The sequence below is a fragment of the Lotus japonicus genome, chromosome 6 (genome assembly GCF_012489685.1).
Source record: "Lotus japonicus ecotype B-129 chromosome 6, LjGifu_v1.2".
NCBI lineage: Eukaryota > Viridiplantae > Streptophyta > Magnoliopsida > Fabales > Fabaceae > Lotus > Lotus japonicus.
Window position 1 is genome coordinate 24,321,834 of NC_080046.1, and position 19,366 is coordinate 24,341,199.

The 19,366-nt window shown below is 37.0% G+C and overlaps 1 protein-coding gene and 1 non-coding gene across 2 annotated transcripts; one reads left to right on the top strand and one right to left on the bottom strand.

Annotated features, from left to right (window-relative positions):
• Window positions 1-1,824: 1,824 nt before the first annotated feature.
• Window positions 1,825-6,313, bottom strand: LOC130724069 (UDP-glycosyltransferase 87A1-like). The gene is made up of 2 exons (XM_057575238.1): window positions 5,643-6,313; window positions 1,825-2,987 (listed from the first exon to the last, which is right to left on the bottom strand). The coding sequence occupies exons 1-2, from the start codon at window positions 6,115-6,117 to the stop codon at window positions 2,053-2,055; spliced, it is 1,410 nt and encodes a 469-aa protein (XP_057431221.1). The 5' UTR covers window positions 6,118-6,313; the 3' UTR covers window positions 1,825-2,052.
• A 10,399-nt stretch (window positions 6,314-16,712) lies between these two features.
• On the top strand, window positions 16,713-16,819 carry LOC130727093 (small nucleolar RNA R71). The gene has a single exon (XR_009015132.1). It is a non-coding gene; the product is annotated as a small nucleolar RNA R71 (small nucleolar RNA).
• The last annotated feature ends 2,547 nt before the right edge of the window (window positions 16,820-19,366 follow it).

A 19,366-nucleotide genomic window follows, 5' to 3' on the forward strand; every position in this document is an offset into this window, starting at 1 on the left:
GGACAGTTTTACAAAAAGCTCAAAACTTTGAGCACAGAAAGACATAGAGAAAAACGACAGAATCGACGATCAGAAGTAAGGATTAACATCTATACCTCGAAGTCTTCGAGTAGCAACTGTCGATGAAGCGATCAAGCAAGAAACGGCGAAAATCTTTTCTTCCCTCTCCTTCCTCAAGCTCGCGGGTTTGGCTATGGAAATGGTGAAGAATTTGATTTTTTTTCAAGCTATTTATAGGTGATGGAAAATGCGGAAAAATGAAAATTTCGCGATTCCGATTTTTCCTGTGCGAACCTCTGTGAATTCTAAGATAGGTTCTGGCGACAGAATTCCAAAACTAAGAATAGGTTTCTTGGAATTAAAACAAACGATCCAAAGTCGGTGTAAATCTATTTTACCCGAAAAACTACTTTTTGCAATTGATGTCGGATGAGAAAACTTCTTTCTGAAGAAAGATTAGAAACATCGAAAGAAATAGGTGAGCGCGTGTGGAATCTTCGTTTGAAGCTCCGAATAGGAAAAGTCTTCATCGACCGTTTATTTTAGGTTTCTTGAGTTATCAGGGATTTAGTTTCGGCAAACCTCCGAGAATTAGAATCGGATGTTCGTACATTTCAGGGTTTCGTATCGAAATGCTTGTTTATGGAAGATTAAGAGAAGTTCTAACATTTCTCTGAAGATTTTTGGAATTAGTTTCCATCGTGTCTTTAAGTGCAAATTAGTCGTTTACAAACGTTCTCGTCCTAGGTATAAGCGAATACTACTTGCGCTATAGCTTATATCGACTTTAATACTTTCCTTAGCCTTTTCCTGAACTTTCTCCTTCATAAATTCATTCCATTCGATAAGCACTTATTCAGGTTCTCCTTCACGATACATCAAACCTAATCATGAATAGGAATTTCATTCATTTATTCTAAGCTTAAAAACTTGGGTCTCACATCGTGGATCACCAAGCCCACTAACTCATCGAGCAGAAAAGAAAACCGCCAAGGACATATGAGACAATGAAGTGCTATAAATAGAAGAAGATCATTCAGAAGAAAAGGTTCCCAACTCAACTCCAAAAAACTCACTAAAAAATTCATATGTCCGCATCAAAGAGACTCCAGGAGCCTAACGTGATCATGAAGGAGTATGTTGCAGAACCAGCCATTTACCATTCCTGCGTTTAATGCTCTCAAACTTGTTATTCCGTTCATTTGAATTCCTGTCAATTTTCTTTACTTGATGTAATTTCCAGTTTTTCGACTTTCTTTGTACTTTGCCCTTTGTTTAATGAAATTCAGTTTCCAGCACTCTTGAATATTTGTTTTAAGTCACGAACTCAACCCTTGATACTTGTTTGTCGAAAATCACGTCACACACAACACTTTGGCAAGACGTTTTCCCAAAAGAGCCCCTTAATCTTAAGTTTTTTCCAGTCGAATTTGGAGAATGTTTGTTTACCAAATATCACCGTAAACAATTGGGCTAGGGATGGGTGAAGCCTGGTGGCGACCGAACAAAAGAGGAAGCGGGTGAAAATATGAGAAGAGGGTAAGGAGGTATAGATGGTTGTTGAATGAAGAGTTGATTCACCTTGTCCACGAAACCAGAAATAATTGTAATGTAAGCATTATGTTGAGAGTCATAGCTGGTCCGGTACTCTTCCTGACACTGTGAATGGGCCACAAGCTTGGCCTCAATGGCAGCTAACAACTCAGATGTATCAGGCTAGGGAGGCATGATTAGGGATGGAATTAAAGCACCAATGTCGTAGAGGAAACTTAACCCTACCAAGGAAAAAACACAAGCACAAAGGAAAAAACACTCAATGACATTACTCATAGCTACATATATTGTTGAATCTGTTTCCGACAAACAAGGGATGCAACATCTCCTCACAGGGAAAATCATAGAATACTGAAATAAAAGGAAATGTGGTGATTAAATTAAAATTCCAACTATGTTAAATGAACTAGTCCAGCCACTTTGGCCTTTTGATGGTCCTCTTGGGCTTAGTAGAAAAGAGCCCTTGGGGCTTTTATCATATTACCAAAAGAGAACAATTTAATTGAGATTCTGAATACCAATTTCAACTTCTTGTCCCTTTGCTCCTTCCTTTGGCACTGCACTCTCTACTATATTCTTCATAAATGCTTCAATATTAATTTCAGATGACCCATCTTTGTTGATCGCTTTCTGTGACAAACACTGAAGCTCCTTAGCTCTTTTTCTAATCTCCCTCCCTGCATCACCATGCATGAACTTCCTTAACAGCACAACAATCTCATCTCTTCCCACAAAAGCATCCAATCTATCATCTTTCTTCACCCTCCACCCTACCTTCCAATCCTCCACCACAATCTTACTAATCAGAGACTGATCCATAGCAAGGGGAAATGTCAGAAAAGGAACCCCAGCAAAAACACCCTCTATCACAGAGTTCCACCCACAATGTGTCCAATAACCTCCCACAGCAGGGTGTGACAACACCCTCAATTGGTCACACCATGCCACAGCCATTCCCATTCCAGTCCCACCACAAATTAGTGAAATTACCTCTTTCTCCCCACGCGTTACCCACAAGAATCTAACTCCACTGTCATGCAATGCAGCTGCAATTTCGTCCATTTGTGCAGTGGAAACAGAGAGAAAACTGCCAAATGAGATGTACAAAACAGAACCACAGGGTTGGCAATCTAGCCAATCTAAGTAACTATGATCACCAACACTTTGATTATAAAGTGACTTGTTGCAATAAGGTATGTTTGGGCCAATAGTGTAGATTGGTATTGTTAATTTTGATTTTAAGGCATCAATGACTTGGGGTTCGAGCTCATAGATTGAAGGTAGTAGCAGGTACTGTGCATTGCGAAGCCATTGACAGCTTTTCAGAACCCATTGCAAAATCGGATGACTCTGGACATCGAGAAGATGAATATCCGCTAGACGAACCCAGGAGGTTGCAGGAATATAATCTATGAGCTTTTCACCATTTTTTTCTGCATAATGGAATGAAATTTGTTTCAATTTGTTGAGTGAAGACTGTGATTAAGAAGATAATAATAAGATCTATGCAAATTATATCATAAACTTTTAAATGAATTAGAAAAAACTTAGAAATATATAAGGTCATTGGTAAAGAGTTTAACTAATTATATGGAGACATGAAATTTTTATTTTGTGTGGGCAATATGTAGGTATATGTTTTTTTTAAAACGCACACAAATTTGTAACTAGACCAACTTTAGAATAAGATTTAATGTTTTTCTTTTTGTATATTTTGATTATATTAATTCAATGTACAGTAAAAACTAAAAAGAAGAAGAAAAAGAATAACCACAAGCACAATAGAAATGGATAAGTATCGATAAGTATTTTGAAGTAAATAAACAATATCACAAAGCAAAATGCTTTCCCTCTATAATAAATCATTATCCAACAATAAGTAGTAATATGCTGTAAAAAACAATTTGCAAAAATATATTCATAAAATTTGTGAGGATGAAGCACAGGAGTTAAAGATTTTATTGTGCTTTGTTAACTTCTGTGTCTCATTCACAAAATGAAGTACTCCCCACTCTCAATCTTAACTTGGATCGTGGGTCTAACTTTATTTTTCACTTCTATTTTCAATTTTCCCGAACCCAACCCGTGTTGGTAAGGAGAACTACTATAGTAATAATAAAAATTGATTATTCTATTGATATAGAGTTTGATATATTAACACGTACATTTTATTCATCTCAGTTTCATTTTTTTATCTCTTTTTCTTTCTTATCATATCACGCATTATACCTCTAATTTATCTCTTTTTCTTCTATCTCTCAATTAAATATCAGTATATTAGGTGTTAACAAATCTTTATTGATTGATATACGACTATATAGGGCACTTGCTATTTTAACGAGAGCAATATAATACTTAGGTAATGTTTGACCCGACTTTTTTTGTCTTAAAAGTTACTTTTAAGTAAAAGTGGAAAATAAGATCTTTTAGAAAAAAGTAAAAGTTGTTTGTTAGTTTTTTAATTTTTTATAACTTTAAAACTGCTTTTAATTTAAAACCTATTAGTTAGTTATTAAATTCACAACACTAGGTGGTTGAGGTGACATGATGGTGAAGGGTCAGATAGCGCTGGTGTTGGAGGTCGGTGTTACCTATTGGTAGTGGTCGCGGTGGCGGTGGTTGTTACCGGTGGTGGAGGTGGTGGCAGTGGTGGTGATGGTGGAGGCGATGGTAGAAGGGGTTATGAAGGAAGAGTTGGTGGAAATGGCGGTGGTAGTGGTTCGGAGGCGGCAGTGGTGGAGTTGATAGTAGAGGTGGTGATGATGGTGATGGTTGTGGAGGATGGAGGGTGGTGGTAACAGTGGGGTGATTGTGGTAGTGGCAATGAAGATGATGGTAGTGGTGGCAATGGAGGTGGTGGCGGTGGTGGTGAGGGTTGTCGTGGAGGTGGCAACGATGGTGGTGGTGGACAGTTATGGTGGAAGTGATGGTAGAGGTGGTGGTGGTGGAGGGTGGCGGTAGTAGTGGATGTGATGGTGGTGGTGGCAATGGCGGCGACGGCGGCGATGGTGGTGCTGGTGGCGGCGATGGAGGTGGTGGTCGTGGTGGTGGTGAACGGTTGTGGTGGAGGTGATGGTAGAAGTGGTGGTTGTGGTAGAGGGTGAAGGTGATCTCTCTACAGCTTATTTGAAAAAAACTCCCTCATTTAACTTTATACTTAAAAGTCACTTTTTCATATTTTCTTTGTAAAAGAATAAGTAACTCATAAGTAACATATTTTTTAAGAGTTTATTATGAAGTGTGTTTGACCCAACTTTTTTTAAAAGTAACTTAAAAGTCAAAAATATGTTGGGCCAAACGCTACCTTAATATGCTATTATTATTAGTATATCATTTGTACATTTTATCAAATTCTATGGGAAAAACCGTTACCTCTTCGCTAAAGTACATCAATTGGGTTCAGCACTTTTGTTTAAAATATTAGAACTACATTATAAATTATAATTTTTTTTTTAAAATAACATGACACGTCAAAGACAAAAAGATATGAAAATCTTTTTTAAAGTGGCCGGCAGCACGTACAAAACATCATGTGTTGTGAACTTGTGAGACATGTGCCTTCAAAAAACTTCAGAAGAATCACAATAAGACAAAGCAAATAATGCTAGCTGAATTCTTGTATCTTTCTTTCTATTTTCCATAAAACTCTTCCCAGACTAGAGAAATTACAAATTTTTTCACACCTCACACACTTACATCTTGAATGAAAAAAAAGTGATATAATTAATAATGTGATGGAAAAAAAATGGTTAATCATCAAATTAATCTTTATGTTTGCAAGGGAATTTAATTTTAATCTCTCCTTAAAAATATTTTAGTTCGTACCCCTCCGATTGCATCTAGTTTGATTATGATTCTCATCGGAGGGTGGAACTGTAGCAAAGATGCTGAGTGAATGTGATTTTGTTAAAAAATATGTAAATTAAATTTGTTTTTTTGGTACATCGAGTAAATTAAATTTGTTAAAATAAAACAATAGATAAAGAAATATTTTTGAAAGGGTAAAATTATTTAATATTAATTAATTAAATGAAATAAAAAAATGCACATAGAATTTGCAATTTTGAATGAATGTGATCCTCACTCACCTAAGTGCATGTTTTGCAGGAAAATGTGGAAATACTGCACCCACAACTCCGACGTGGAGGTTGTCCAGAACGCCGCCACCGGAATATTCCTGCGGTTCCCGACGCCGGCTGCCCAAAAGAGAAAAGCATCGTAGATCAAGAATGTCACTGGCGGCTGAAGCTGATCGAGAAGCTTCTCAAGCGGCGCTTCCATCTCGGTCATGACAGCTTCAATAACACTCAGAAAGTTGTCACCGGAGCGACCCAGCTTGGGCACAACGTTGGGAATGGCTCCGAACCGAAGGTTGTCGGGTTTCGGTTCGGCGGAGAGGGAGGGGAGCCATTCCTCGGTGACGACGAAGGTGATAAGGATGTCGGAGTTTTTAGAGAGCAGCAGCTTGGAGAGGTTGATCATGGGGTTGATGTGGCCTCGGGATGGGTACGGCACCACCACCACGTGGCTAGTGTGAGTGGGTGTTGGAACCTGAAGCGACATGGAAATAGAATCAACAAAGAATGATGATGATGATAACGATGAATCGAATGAGGTAGCTAGCTTCACGTGAAGATTTGTGGTGTGTTTCTTGAGGTATAGTTTGGAATTTTGTTGGGTGTAAAAAGGGGATGATTTGATATATATGGCGGTGGTTCAGTACAAAATTGCAAATGTACAAATCAATGTGTTTTGTCAGAGAGAAAAAAAACTTATGTCGATACTTCTATTGTCACATCCACCTTGAGATGAAAGAAAGATATAAATGAAAAGTATGGATAGGTGAAGTGATCATAGAAAAAGAAAAAGAAATAGAAAAAGTGAGTAAATGGTAATTAGATGAAAAATTATAAGAAATATAAATGAATCGTTTGTCACATAATATATGTCTTCATCTTTTGAACTACGTGGATGAATCGTGAAAAGGTAGGGTTTTTTTAGAATGAAAATTTCTTGAGATTTTATTTTAAAAAATAAATACAATAATAAAAAATAGAAGTGAAATTTACTTGACCTTCACATTAATTACAATATTAATTAGTTATTAAGAACCTTTTATGTTATTCAATATATTAATTACTAAGTGTTAAAATTTTCAATTTCTCATGTTTAAAAATAAATGTTAATATTATTTAAATTTTAGATATTAATCATCATTGAAGGAAAAAATTTAAATAATGAATAAAGTAAAATTAACTTTACTTTACATTAATAAAAATATTAATTAATATTTAATAATCTTCTAATATTTTATATTAATTACTAATTGTAAAAAAATTCAATTTCTTATGTTAAGAAAATTTCAATTTTTTAAGATGAACATTATTTGAATTTTAATTATTAATTTTAAGTTGAGGAACTTTTTGAAAATAATAAAATAAAAAAACTATGTACTACTTTTTATATATAACAAATATATTAAGTATATCTATAAAAATTGATATCAATCAATCAATCATCAATCAATATCAATATGATCAATATCAATTAATCTATATATATATATATATATATATATATATATATATATATATACTTCAATAATTGATCAATCCATTAATAAAAATATTAATTAGTTATTAGAAACCTTTTATAGTATTATTCTTTATATTAATTATTTATTAATTTTTTTCAGTTTTCCATATTTAAAAATAAAAATTATCATTATATGAATTTTAATAATCAATTCCAACTTGAGAAAAAAAATTAGAAGCATTAATAATTAATAATAATAAGTAAAAGTAAAGTTGACTCACATTTAACAATATTAATAACCTATATTATTAAAAACAATTGAAAACAAAGTGATTAACAAATGATAAGACTGAAGACAACCCAACCAAAAAAGAGGGACATACGCCCAGGAGCAAAAGTTAAAAGCTCACCAACCATAGCCAAAAGCCACAAGACAAAAAAAAAACAAAAATAATTGGTGAACATTCATAGTTGTAGACACCGAAAATCCCTTGATTTGTGGGTTTTTAAAAACTAACCCCCACAAATCAAGGGTGTTTGAGTGTCTGTCACTATTGGAGTGTTCACCAATCATTACTCCCCATTAAACCAACAATAAAATAATTAGGAAAGAACGCTAAGAATAGAACATCCCTGATAACTCCTAGGCAAGTGTACCTATTCGTTAAGTAGTAATAAATTATCGAACTCAAGGATTGCGGTTGTCTAAATCAATTTAACTTATTAAATAACTAAAAAGACTAAGTAAAAAGGTTCTGGGGGATGAATAATCGATGTAAAAGAACTTAATTAATTGCAAAGTAAAGTGAAAAGCAAGTACGTAGTATTGAAAACAATCAAAAAGGGAAGTACCTGGGGTAGGATTTCTTCAATCTCACTTATGTTCTTAATAGGCTAATTAACTCATAAATTATCTAACTTATTTATGGTGCTTGCCTAAGTTTCTACGTGATAATCTCTTAATTACGCAGAACTTCCAATTAAACTGCTAACACTAATCTCTTAGTTCCTAGACGAATTTAATTAGAGAATTAAAACACTTAGTTACTAGCCAACACAATTACCCTTATCTCTAAGGCGTAGGCGTTCCTAATCAATTCCTCACCGAATTCCTATTTTCTACCGATTTCTCAATCGCATACAAAATAGCAAAGTTAATCTTCATGCATAAAGATTCATAAATAAAAGATGAGAAATTCATAAATAAAAATAGGATTCATGAGTCAAAAAGTAAATCAAAACATAAGGTCAAGAGAATCAAACCGAACACTCCAAGTACCTACAGAGGTTTAGCCAAGCATGACTTCCATGATAAAATAGTTTATTAAAATAAAAAGGATTCTTCAAAAAGTTCAAAGTGGTGCTAGGGTTAACTCTAGGAAGGAAGAAGGCTCAAAAACTACTCTCAATACTTCAATCACGTTCCTCTCAATCTCTGGCCTCGTTCCAATATATATTGATTCCCTTTGTTTTTTCAAATGCAATCAATTCAAATCTGAATACCATCACGTGACATACGGATTCAAACAAGTGAAAAAGCAATCTCCCACACTTGCCATGTGTCAGATGCTATTTGGTCCAAACGTTATAAAGAGAAATCCAGCGCTGCGCTGACCATGGTCTTATGGTGGACCTTTGGCATGATCACGCCACGTGGCAAAGAAAGAAGATGCAGCCGTCTGGTCTCCGCAAGTGCATGGCAGATTCCATGGAACAGCAGCGCCGGATCAGCTCCATTATTCCTGATTTTCTCTTTTCCTTTTATTCCGAAAATCCTAAAAAGATAAAATAAATCAAAATAAAATACTAAAAAGATTATAATTCAAAATAAAACATATCAATTAAAAATAAAATAACTTAAATCCTAATAAATCTAAATAAAAATCATAAAAATATATAAAAATACTAAAAACCACATAAAAATAGTAAATTGCATGAAATAATCATGGAGTGACCTAAAATGACCAAAATATCCTAAAAATATATCAAAATGCATGGAAATAAACTAGAAAAATAGCTTAAACACCCAGGTCATCACACCCCTATACTCAACGAAAGCTTGTCCTCAAGCGTAAACTTAAGGTTGCTTGTCCTCAAGCTCAAGAAAATAGTTCAAAGTAAGATTCTAGTCAACATATTTTCACAAGGATACATGGGATGAGTTACTCAAAATAGTTCATGCAGAAAATTAAGTTTTAAAAACTGAGTAACCTTTATTAAATGCAAACAAGAATTATAGAAAATTCCAAGATGTGGGGTTTCACATTTTATTCCTAATTCCCCAACCTCATATTGAGAATCCACTAATGATGGCCAACAGTCTTATTTTATTATGAGCACACACATGTTCTTTCCTTTGCAATTTAGCTTTCACTCAACCCTTCACAATTATTACCAACTCAGGGCGAAATTATTTTCTTTTATTTAACAAGGTTAGAATATGATTGGGGGTATGCTCAGTGGTGCAAATACTTCCCATTCCCTTACTCACATCCTTACCCATTTTTTCCTTTAGCTTTACTGTAAGGCCCAAGTTTTAACGCTTTGGATAAGTGAATAAAATAAAAGAGTTTATTTGATTAAGATAAATTTGTGAAGGAAAAAGGTTCAGGAAAAGTCCAAGAATTTATCGAAAAACCGATAAGAGTTATAGCACGACTAACATACGCTTAATCCTAGGTCAAAGGTATTAGTGAATAGTTAATTTACGCTTTAGGACACGATGGAAACTAATTCCAAAAATCCTCAGAGAAATGTTAGAACTTCTCTTTTCCGTCCTTAAACAATTATTTCGATGCGAAATCCTGGAAAGTACGAACGTCAAATTCCAATTCTCGGAAGTTTGCCGAAACGGAATCCCTGATAGTTCGAGAAACCTAAGATCGACAGACGATAAAGACTTTTTCTATTCGGAGCTGCAAATGAAGATTCCACCCGCGTTCTCCTATTTCTCTCGTCATTCCTAATCTTTCTTCAGAAGGAAGTTTTCTCATCCGACGATCACTGCAAAAAGTAGTTTTTCGGGATAAACCGACTTGAACCGACTCACACCGATTTGGTATCATTTGGTTTAATTCCAAGAATCCTGTTTTGAGTTCTGGAATTCTGTCGCCAGAACCTATCTTAGAATGCGCAGAGGAACGCGCAGGAAAAATCGGAATCGCAAAAAAATCATTTTTCCGCATTTTCCAAAACCTATAAATAGCTCAAAAATTAGATTTTTTGCCAAAAACTACCCATTTCCCTCCCCAAACCCGCGAGCATCAAGAGAGAGAGAGAGATCCGGATCTTCGTCGTTTCTTGCCCGTTTGCTTCACCGATCGTCGCTAATCGAAGACCTCGAGGTAGGTAAACTATACTCTCCTTCGAATCGTCGTTTCTGTCCACTTCTCCTACGTCTTTCTGAGTTCAAAATTTTGAGGTTTTTGAAAAACTGTTCAAATACGCTGATTTCAGTGTCTAAACTTCTTCCCTGCATGCTCCTGAGCGTGTTCTGCGGATTAGATTTTGTCAAATGTCGACGAAATGCCGCCGGGATCAATTTCTACCTTAAATACCCATTTTTCGGCAAAGTCGCAACCTTTGGGCTGAAATCTATCGACCTGGCTTAGTGCTAGTAGGATTTGTCGTCATAAACGTCGTTGTGGACGTCCTCATCCAATTTGTTTTTCAAAAATCCAATTTTGAAATTTTGAGCTAAAAATAATGACCAAACTACCCCTATATCAGTTTTCAATCCGAAAATTTTTCCGAGCATAGAACCGTCTTAGTTACGGCTTATGTTAACCTAGGAACCAAGTTTGATCGAAGAAAAATCGACCCTCCCAATTAAAGGAAGTGGCCGAGAGCTATATCAAGGGGGGGGGGTCCGATTTTTCGAAAACTTGTCTTAACGCGTTAGATTGTCGTACCACGGAGGTTGTAGTGTACCGTGTGACCCTAGGACTCTTTGATTGCTGAGTTTCTGACTCTTGGTGTTGATTTCTGTGATTTTTGCTTAAGGTTCTTTTGAGGAGATTCCTGGAGAACAAGGAGAAGAGCGTGAAGGACACTTGGAGGAGGAAGCTGGAAGACCCACCGGTGAGGGCTACTCTCTGAATTACTAGATAATGCTTTAGGGGTCGACAAATTCGACTTGATTTATGTGTTATGCACTAAATTGCTAAATGTCTGAATTGTTCTCTGAGGCTTCGGCCGACCTTGCTGAGTATTTGATGCCATGATATTGTGTGCTAAATGATTCACATGCTACGTGCTACATGGTTAACTTAGGATGTGTTGGAATATGCTGTTTATGCTTTTGACTGAGCTGTTTTATTTATGCTATTCCACTTGTACCTGAGATTCTGAGGAGTGAGGATTACGGGCAGGTCATGCCAAATTTTTATGAGATTTTGAGAGAGTTTTAAAGGACGAACGGAGTTCGGACCTTGTTATGTTTTAATGGATCGAGACCTTCTCAGGGAATTATTTGAGATTATGGGATTTCTGAAAACTCTTAGGAAGTATTATAAGATTAAAATGAAAACTATTTTATCACGGAAAACTCATAAGACATTAATCAATTTCTAAATCCTTTGAACAATAATAATACCCTTAGATAAGAGCTTAGAGCCTGAATATTAGTTTGGGAAATATGAGAAGTGTCGTCGAGTCCACGTTTTGAGGAAATATACAAGTCTTCGAGTATGTTGAAACTCTTTTGCTCGATGAGCAGGTTATTATTTGGCTATCTAAAGTTTAGCCCAAGTACAAATCGTACTCTTTCGCTCGATGAGCAGTTTAATGTTTGGCTATCTAAAGTTTAGCCGGAGACTATAAGTTTCCAAGTACTTCGGTACCTTTTCGCTCGATGAGCAGTTTATTGATTGGCTATCTAAAGTTTAGCCGGGAACCATGAGTTCCAAAGTATCTTCTTCTTCTTTTGATTAATTCATTTTGTCGCAGAATCGACATTTTCCTTAGGGTATTTTTTTTTTGAGACTTTAAGTTATTTAGAACACGTGGAGACGTGTCGGGTGAGGTCGGAGACGTTGTTTGGCTAATCACTTGCATTCATGCACTCATTTTGAGGTTAATACACGGCGTGATACCGGACCTCGGTGGATTCCAAAATGGTCATAAGACCCGGATTTCCATATTTAGGACACTACGGTGGTCCTCAGTAGCAGACGGAATGGCAGACCTACGGGTTCACTGCTGATCTGACTACTTTTGTGTGGTGTAAGAGACACGCGAGCAGGAAGGTACCCACCGTGGCTGGTGTTAGGGCCGCCTCGTTGATGTCCATCCTTCTTCCGGAATGCATTTTGTTACCCAGCATTGCATTTCATGCAACATACATGCTGACTTAGTTGCTGAGTGTGATTGGTACCTGTTTATCATATTTGAGGCATGCTATTTGTTATTATGATTTCTTATATTCATTATGATACTTGCAACCCTAGGAAGTCATCCCTAAAATTATAAGCCTGAGAGGCAAATATTTATTATCCTATATTATATCTGGTTTTATTATTTATATAATTCTTTGGAGTTGACCCTCGCGTCTGCTGTGTGTGTTTGGGCGGACTACGCCATTTGTCAGATGAGTATGGCGGATTGGTTTACGATGGTCAGCCCCTCGGGGGGGACCAGGTACGAGATGCTTGATCAGGACGACCCAGGTGCATGGGTGGTCGACCCCATAGGCCACCGTGCGACCTACACCGGTCGGATCATGGAGGACCGTGTTGACTGATTCGGACGCTTGACGGAGGGGGTGATGAGGAGACACATAGTGAGCTTCAACCTGCCGCCTGGTGTGCATTGTGGACCCGGCCTGGGAGGACCACCACCACCATCATCTTCGGATGATGAGGACCCCTCTGAGGAGGTGCCAGTGGGTGGGTTCTCGACGGAGTCTAGTCCGTCTGTAGCTGCTGTCATCGAGGATCTTGTTCCGGGCCCCGAGCCCAATAGGCCAGTGCAGGAGCGCATCAGGGTGGACAGAGAGGGTAGTGTTGTGTATGTCGACCTAGTCGTCCTGGATGCAGATTCGGACGACGACCGCGCTAGCATGTAGGATCGAGTGTTAGTGTGGGCTCCTCGAGTGGGGATTAGTGTAGGAGTAGTGTCGATGCTTTGACCGTCATGCTTTCAGTTTTGGGACAGGGTAGTTTTCCTGCCGGTAGCTTTTTGTGTGGTTTTCTTATGAAGATCACAGAGAGCTGGTTGGACTTAGGGGTCTTTTCTCAGGCCACTGGGCCAATTCGTTCTCAGTTTTGAGGTTTAGTGTTGCGGACACAGGTTACCTTGGTTTGTACATATTGCCTTCGGGCGTTACTTTCTTCCGTCACCCGTCGCTTGAGGTTACTCGCGATGTGGCTGGTACTGGTGTGGGCATGTATATATTTATGTAGATGTATATTAGTTTTCTTTTACCTTTTGTCGAGAAGTTTATTTTCTTTCAGTCTTTCATTTTATTATCAAAAAAAAAAAATATTTCACGTTTTTCCGCTTAAGTTATTTCTTTGGTTACTAAAGTGACGCCACCGAAATCGGGGTGTTACATTTACTTTCATATGTGTGCCCCTTTTTTAACTTCACAACCAAAAAGAGTGTATACTCAATATAAAGATTAAAAGGAAAACTACATATTTCATGCATTATCTCCACTAACCTGGAATCTTAATAATCTTACTGCACTTTTCCAAAACTCACTCATGTCTCTATCACCTAACTCTCCACATGTTCCACAAGTTTCACTCACACACATGCATCAAACACTTTTTTTTTTATAAGAACTAGCATCAAACTCGAAACAAAATTTAAAAAACACCAACAAGCATCATTCAAGCACAAAAGTGTGAATACCGGGAATCCAAGGCATGTGTATACTAGTATATGGAATCTAAATAACTAAATGCTAAATGCATGAAATTAAATGAGAGATGAGTGGTCTAGAAAAAAAACTCCATGTACTCAATAGTGTTGTATAAAGTGATAGCACCAGGACTCTGTGAGCTGGGCCCTCCAGCTCAATTTCAATCATGTAAAATTCTTAGTTCTTAAGGGAGAGAGAATCACGTGAGGGAAGAGGACGAAAATTTCAGAATAGGAAGAAGAGAATTCGTGAACGAGAATAGGAAAAAGAGAAGAAGCATGCGTGAATAACAAAACAAGGGAAGGAGATAAATTTGTTTTGTTTTTAAAATTTCAAAATTAGGTGAAGATAATGTGAAATTAAATCAGTTGCAGATACTATAAGATTTTTCTTTTTATAACAACGAATCCTCTCTTCCAATTCTGAAATTGGTGCGATAGCACCATTTTTTCAAAGGAACCGCGCCGTTCTCGCGCTAAGTTTTCCAGAAGCGTTGTCCTGCTCGCGTGATTGCGCTATTGCGCGAAAATTGCACTAAAATCGCGCCAAGTCCCGTGCTGAAAATTCCAGAAGCAACATCATGCTCACTTGGATGGGAACCTGGGGAGGAAGACACTGCCACCGTGTTGCTGCAACTTCCAATGACACTTAGCTGCATTTCTTCAGGGAAACATAAGAAAACTAATAATTTTTTTACTTGTTTTGCTCTTTTTTTTTTTAATAAACTAACAGTAGCAAGAATTATTAAACTAAGAAAGTAAAACGAAAATGAAATTAAAATTGAACTACCATTTGGGTTGTCTCCCAAGAAGCGCAATTTTATAGTCTTTGCTAGACTCCCCTAGATTCAGAATGTCATCCGGGGTTCATCCCATAGTGCATTGCACTTCCGGGATCTTTCAGCTGAGCACAAACCTTAGTTAAATTTCTGCATGCAACGTCAAGAGCTAACACACAATCATTAAATTTTAAAATAAGAGGGATAGGTGATTTTTCTTCTTTCTTACACTTTGGCTTCCATTGGAAGCACCCACCTTTTACCTTCTCCTCCTTCCGCTCTGAGTTGACAACCATGCTCATTGAGTAGACTTTCTCAGTTTGGTCGCTCTGTGTGTTCTCCTTTTTCTTCTTATTTGATGCTTCACCTTTTTCTTTAAGGAATAACTGTTTCAGCTTTTCATCACTCCACTCTTCCATTATCTTTACCAAGAATACATCATTCTTCTCAACTGGTTTTGGCTTCAGGTCAAATATGGTGAAAGTGATCTTCTCATCAGCTACCCTTAAAGATATTGTTCCTTTTCCCACATTTATTTTCGCTTGCGAAGTGGCTATGAACGGTCTTCCCAGAATCAATGGTATTTTAGAGTCCTCGTCCATATCAATTATCACAAAATCCACCGGGAACTCAAACTCTCCTACTCTCACTAGCACATCCTCAACAACTCCCCAAGGAGTCACCATGGAGCGATCCGCTAGTTGAAGCATCATCATTGTTGGCTTCAGCACTCCAACATTAAGTCGCTCGAACATTGATAGGGGAATTAAGTTGACGCTTGCCCCTAAATCACATAAAGCTCTCACTTCCTTTGAAGCCCCAAAATTAACAGGTAGAGTGAAACTACCTGAATCCTTTCGTTTAGGTGGAAGCTTCTTTTGCAGAATAGCGCTACACTCCTCAGTAAGCTCAACGATGTTATTCTCTTCACTCAACTTCCTTTTCTTAGAAAGTATCTCCTTCATGAACTTGGCATATTGAGGCATCTTTTCTAAAACTTCAGAGAATGGGAGATCTACACGCAACTTTTTAAACATCGAAACAAACTTGGAGAATTGCTTCTCCAACCTTCTCTTTGCTATGTTAGTGGGGAAAGGGGGAAAAGGAACTTTTGGAAACTTATTATTTTCTAACTCTACTTTTCTCTCTTCCTTTTCTTTCTCTTTCCGCTCTTTCTTTTCCTCAATGCACTATTTTTCCTCTTTTTCATTCTTATCACTCTCTTTTTCCTTTCTCTCGCTCAAAGTTTTTCCACTCCTTAATGCAATAGCAGAACAATTTTCCTTGGGGTTAGGCACAGTGTTACTAGGACACATACCTGGAGGTCTTTCATCAAGTTGTTTGGAGATTTGACCGACCTGGTTCTCCAAATTTTTGATTGAAGCCTCTTGGTTCTTGAAATTATTGCGAGACTCATTAATGAAACTCTTGGTGGTCTGAGCTAATTCCACCACAATGTCTTCCAAGCTCTTCTTTCCAGCTCCTTCATCTTGTTGAGGTGGTTGCCTTTGCTCCTGATATTGACCCCGCTAGTCGGAATATGGTCTTGAATCTCCTGATTGAGTCGATTTATTTTGCCCTCCCCAAGAGAAGTTGGGGTGATTCCTCCAACCTGCATTATAAGTATTGGAGTGTGGATTATTTTGGGGGTTAATAAGTATTTTTACCTCCTCATCGAATTTTGCATCATCATTGCCCACATGGCAGTCATCCAAACGCTTCACTATGGCATCGATTTTCAGAGACAACTTCTTATTTGAGGCTAGAACGGCATCATATGTCTCTACTTCTTGAACACTTTTCCTGTTCTGCATGTCGTTGTTGGAATGCATAGCTCTGGCTGCCAGATTATTAATTATCTCTAAAGCTTCACTAGTGGGCAAAACATCAAAAGCTCCACCTGGAGCTGCAGTATCTAATTTGTCTCTGGTATAGTCATTCAATGCGGTATAAAAAATTACTACCTGATCAGTGAGAGAAATATTATGGCTTGGGCATTTCCTTAGAAGCTCATTGAACCGTTCCCATGCCTCATATAAGTTCTCTTGATCCATCTGGAGGAAGGAGTTGATCTCTTGCTTTAACTTCCTCGTGCGGGTTGCTGGAAAAAACTTTGACGTAAATTTCTTGGCTATGTCATCCCATGATACAATACTGTGTGGAGGTTGAGACCTCAACCAACTTGCAGCAGAATCCCTTAAGGAAAAGGGAAACAACATCAACCTTACTGTGTCTAGAGCGATTCCCTATTTCTTCAATGGAGTGCATTGCTCTGTGAATGTAGCCATATGAACATATGGATCTTCGAGTATACTCCCTCGAAATTGGTGCTGGCTCACTAGGTGCATGAAGTGAGTTGTCACCTGAAAATTTTCTGGAACATCAGTAGGTGGAACAATACTTCCCTCAAATTCAAAGCTTATGTCAGGGGTAGTTATCTCCCTAATGGATCTCCTGGCATTTTGTTCTTCTAACTCTCTGTCTCGCCGAATTCTCCGGGCTTCATAATCTGCATCATATCGCCCTTGAAATTCAGCTCGAATCATCGCCTCAATCTGTTCCGGTGTCTCAGCCATTGTTTTTGCTTTCCCTGTTGAGCTCGATTCTTCCGAGCAGTCTTCTCGATCTCAGGATCAAAAAGAAGGGAATTACGATCAACGGTACCTCGCATACACTAGCAAACCAATGTTAGTAACACCAGCACAATAAAAGTAAAAATAAAAATAAAGTAATGTCTTAAAAGTAAGAAATAAGTTCTATTATTTTAGACTAAAGCGCAATCCCCGGCAACATCGCCAAAAACTTGATAACTCCTAGGCAAGTGTACCTATTCGTTAAGCAGTAATAAATTATCGAACTCAAGGATTGCGGTTGTCTAAATCAATTTAACATATTAAATAACTAAAAAGACTAAGTAAAAAGGTTTTGGAGGATGAATAATTGATGTAAAAGAACTTAATTAATTGCAAAGTAAAGTGAAAAGCAAGTACGTAGTATTGAAAACAATCAAAAGGGGAAGTACCTGGGGTAGGATTTCTTCAATCTCACTTATGTTCTTAATAGGCTAATTAACTCATAAATTATCTAACTTATTTATGGTGCTTGCCTAAGTTTCTACGTGATAATCTCTTAATTACGCAGAACTTCCAATTAAACTGCTAACACTAATCTCTTAGTTCCTAGACGAATTTAATTAGAGAATTAAAACACTTAGTTACTAGCCAACACAATTACCCTTATCTCTAAGGCGTAGGCGTTCCTAATCAATTCCTCACCGAATCCCTATTTTCTACCGATTTCTCAATCGCATACAAAATAGCAAAGTTAATCTTCATGCATAAAGATTCATAAATAAAAGATGAGAAATTCATAAATAAAAATAGGATTCATGAGTCAAAAAGTAAATCAAAACATAAGGTCAAGAGAATCAAACCGAACACTCCAAGTACCTACAGAGGTTTAGCCAAGCATGACTTCCATGATAAAATAGTTTATTAAAATAAAAAGGATTCTTCAAAAAGTTCAAAGTGGTGCTAGGGTTAACTCTAGGAAGGAAGAAGGCTCAAAAACTGCTCTCAATACTTCAATCACGTTCCTCTCAATCTCTGGCCTCGTTCCAATATATATTGATTCCCTTTGTTTTTTCAAATGCAATCAATTCAAATCTGAATACCATCACGTGACATACGGATTCAAACAAGTGAAAAAGCAATCTCCCACACTTGCCATGTGTCAGATGCTATTTGGTCCAAACGTTATAAAGAGAAATCCAGCGCTGCGCTGACCATGGTCTTATGGTGGACCTTTGGCATGATCACGCCACGTGGCAAAGAAAGAAGATGCAGCCGTCTGGTCTCCGCAAGTGCATGGCAGATTCCATGGAACAGCAGCGCCGGATCAGCTCCATTATTCCTGATTTTCTCTTTTCCTTTTATTCCGAAAATCCTAAAAAGATAAAATAAATCAAAATAAAATACTAAAAAGATTATAATTCAAAATAAAACATATCAATTAAAAATAAAATAACTTAAATCCTAATAAATCTAAATAAAAATCATAAAAATATATAAAAATACTAAAAACCACATAAAAATAGTAAATTGCATGAAATAATCATGGTGTGACCTAAAATGACCAAAATATCCTAAAAATATATCAAAATGCATGGAAATAAACTAGAAAAATAGCTTAAACACCCAGGTAAAAGTAAAAGTAAAAACACCCAGGAAATAAACTAAAATTAATAATTAATAATAATAAGTAAAAGTAAAGTTGACTCACATTTAACAATATTAATAACCAGTTTTCCGAGGAAGCAAAAAAAAAACAATATTAATAACCTATATTATTAAAAACAATTGAAAGCAAAGTGATTAACAAATGATAAGACTGAAGACAACCCAACCAAAAAAGAGGGACATACGCCAAGGAGCAAAAGTCAAAAGCTCACCAACCATAGCCAAAAGCCACAAGACCAAAAAAAAAACAAAAATAATTGGTGAACATTCATAGTTGTAGACACCGAAAATCCCTTGATTTGTGGGTTTTTAAAAGCTAACCCCCACAAATCAAGGGTGTTTGAGTGTCTGTCACTATTGGAGTGTTCACCAATCATTACTCCCCATAAAACCAAC

Bases quoted from the DNA above. Each gene is read 5' to 3' on its own strand.
- LOC130724069 (XM_057575238.1), bottom strand. From the start codon at position 6,117: ATGTCGCTTCAGGTTCCAACACCCACTCACACTAGCCACGTGGTGGTG. The intron at 2,988-5,642 runs GTGAGTGAGGAT...TCCATTATGCAG, and splicing joins CCTGCAAAACATGCACTTAG to AAAAAAATGGTGAAAAGCTC.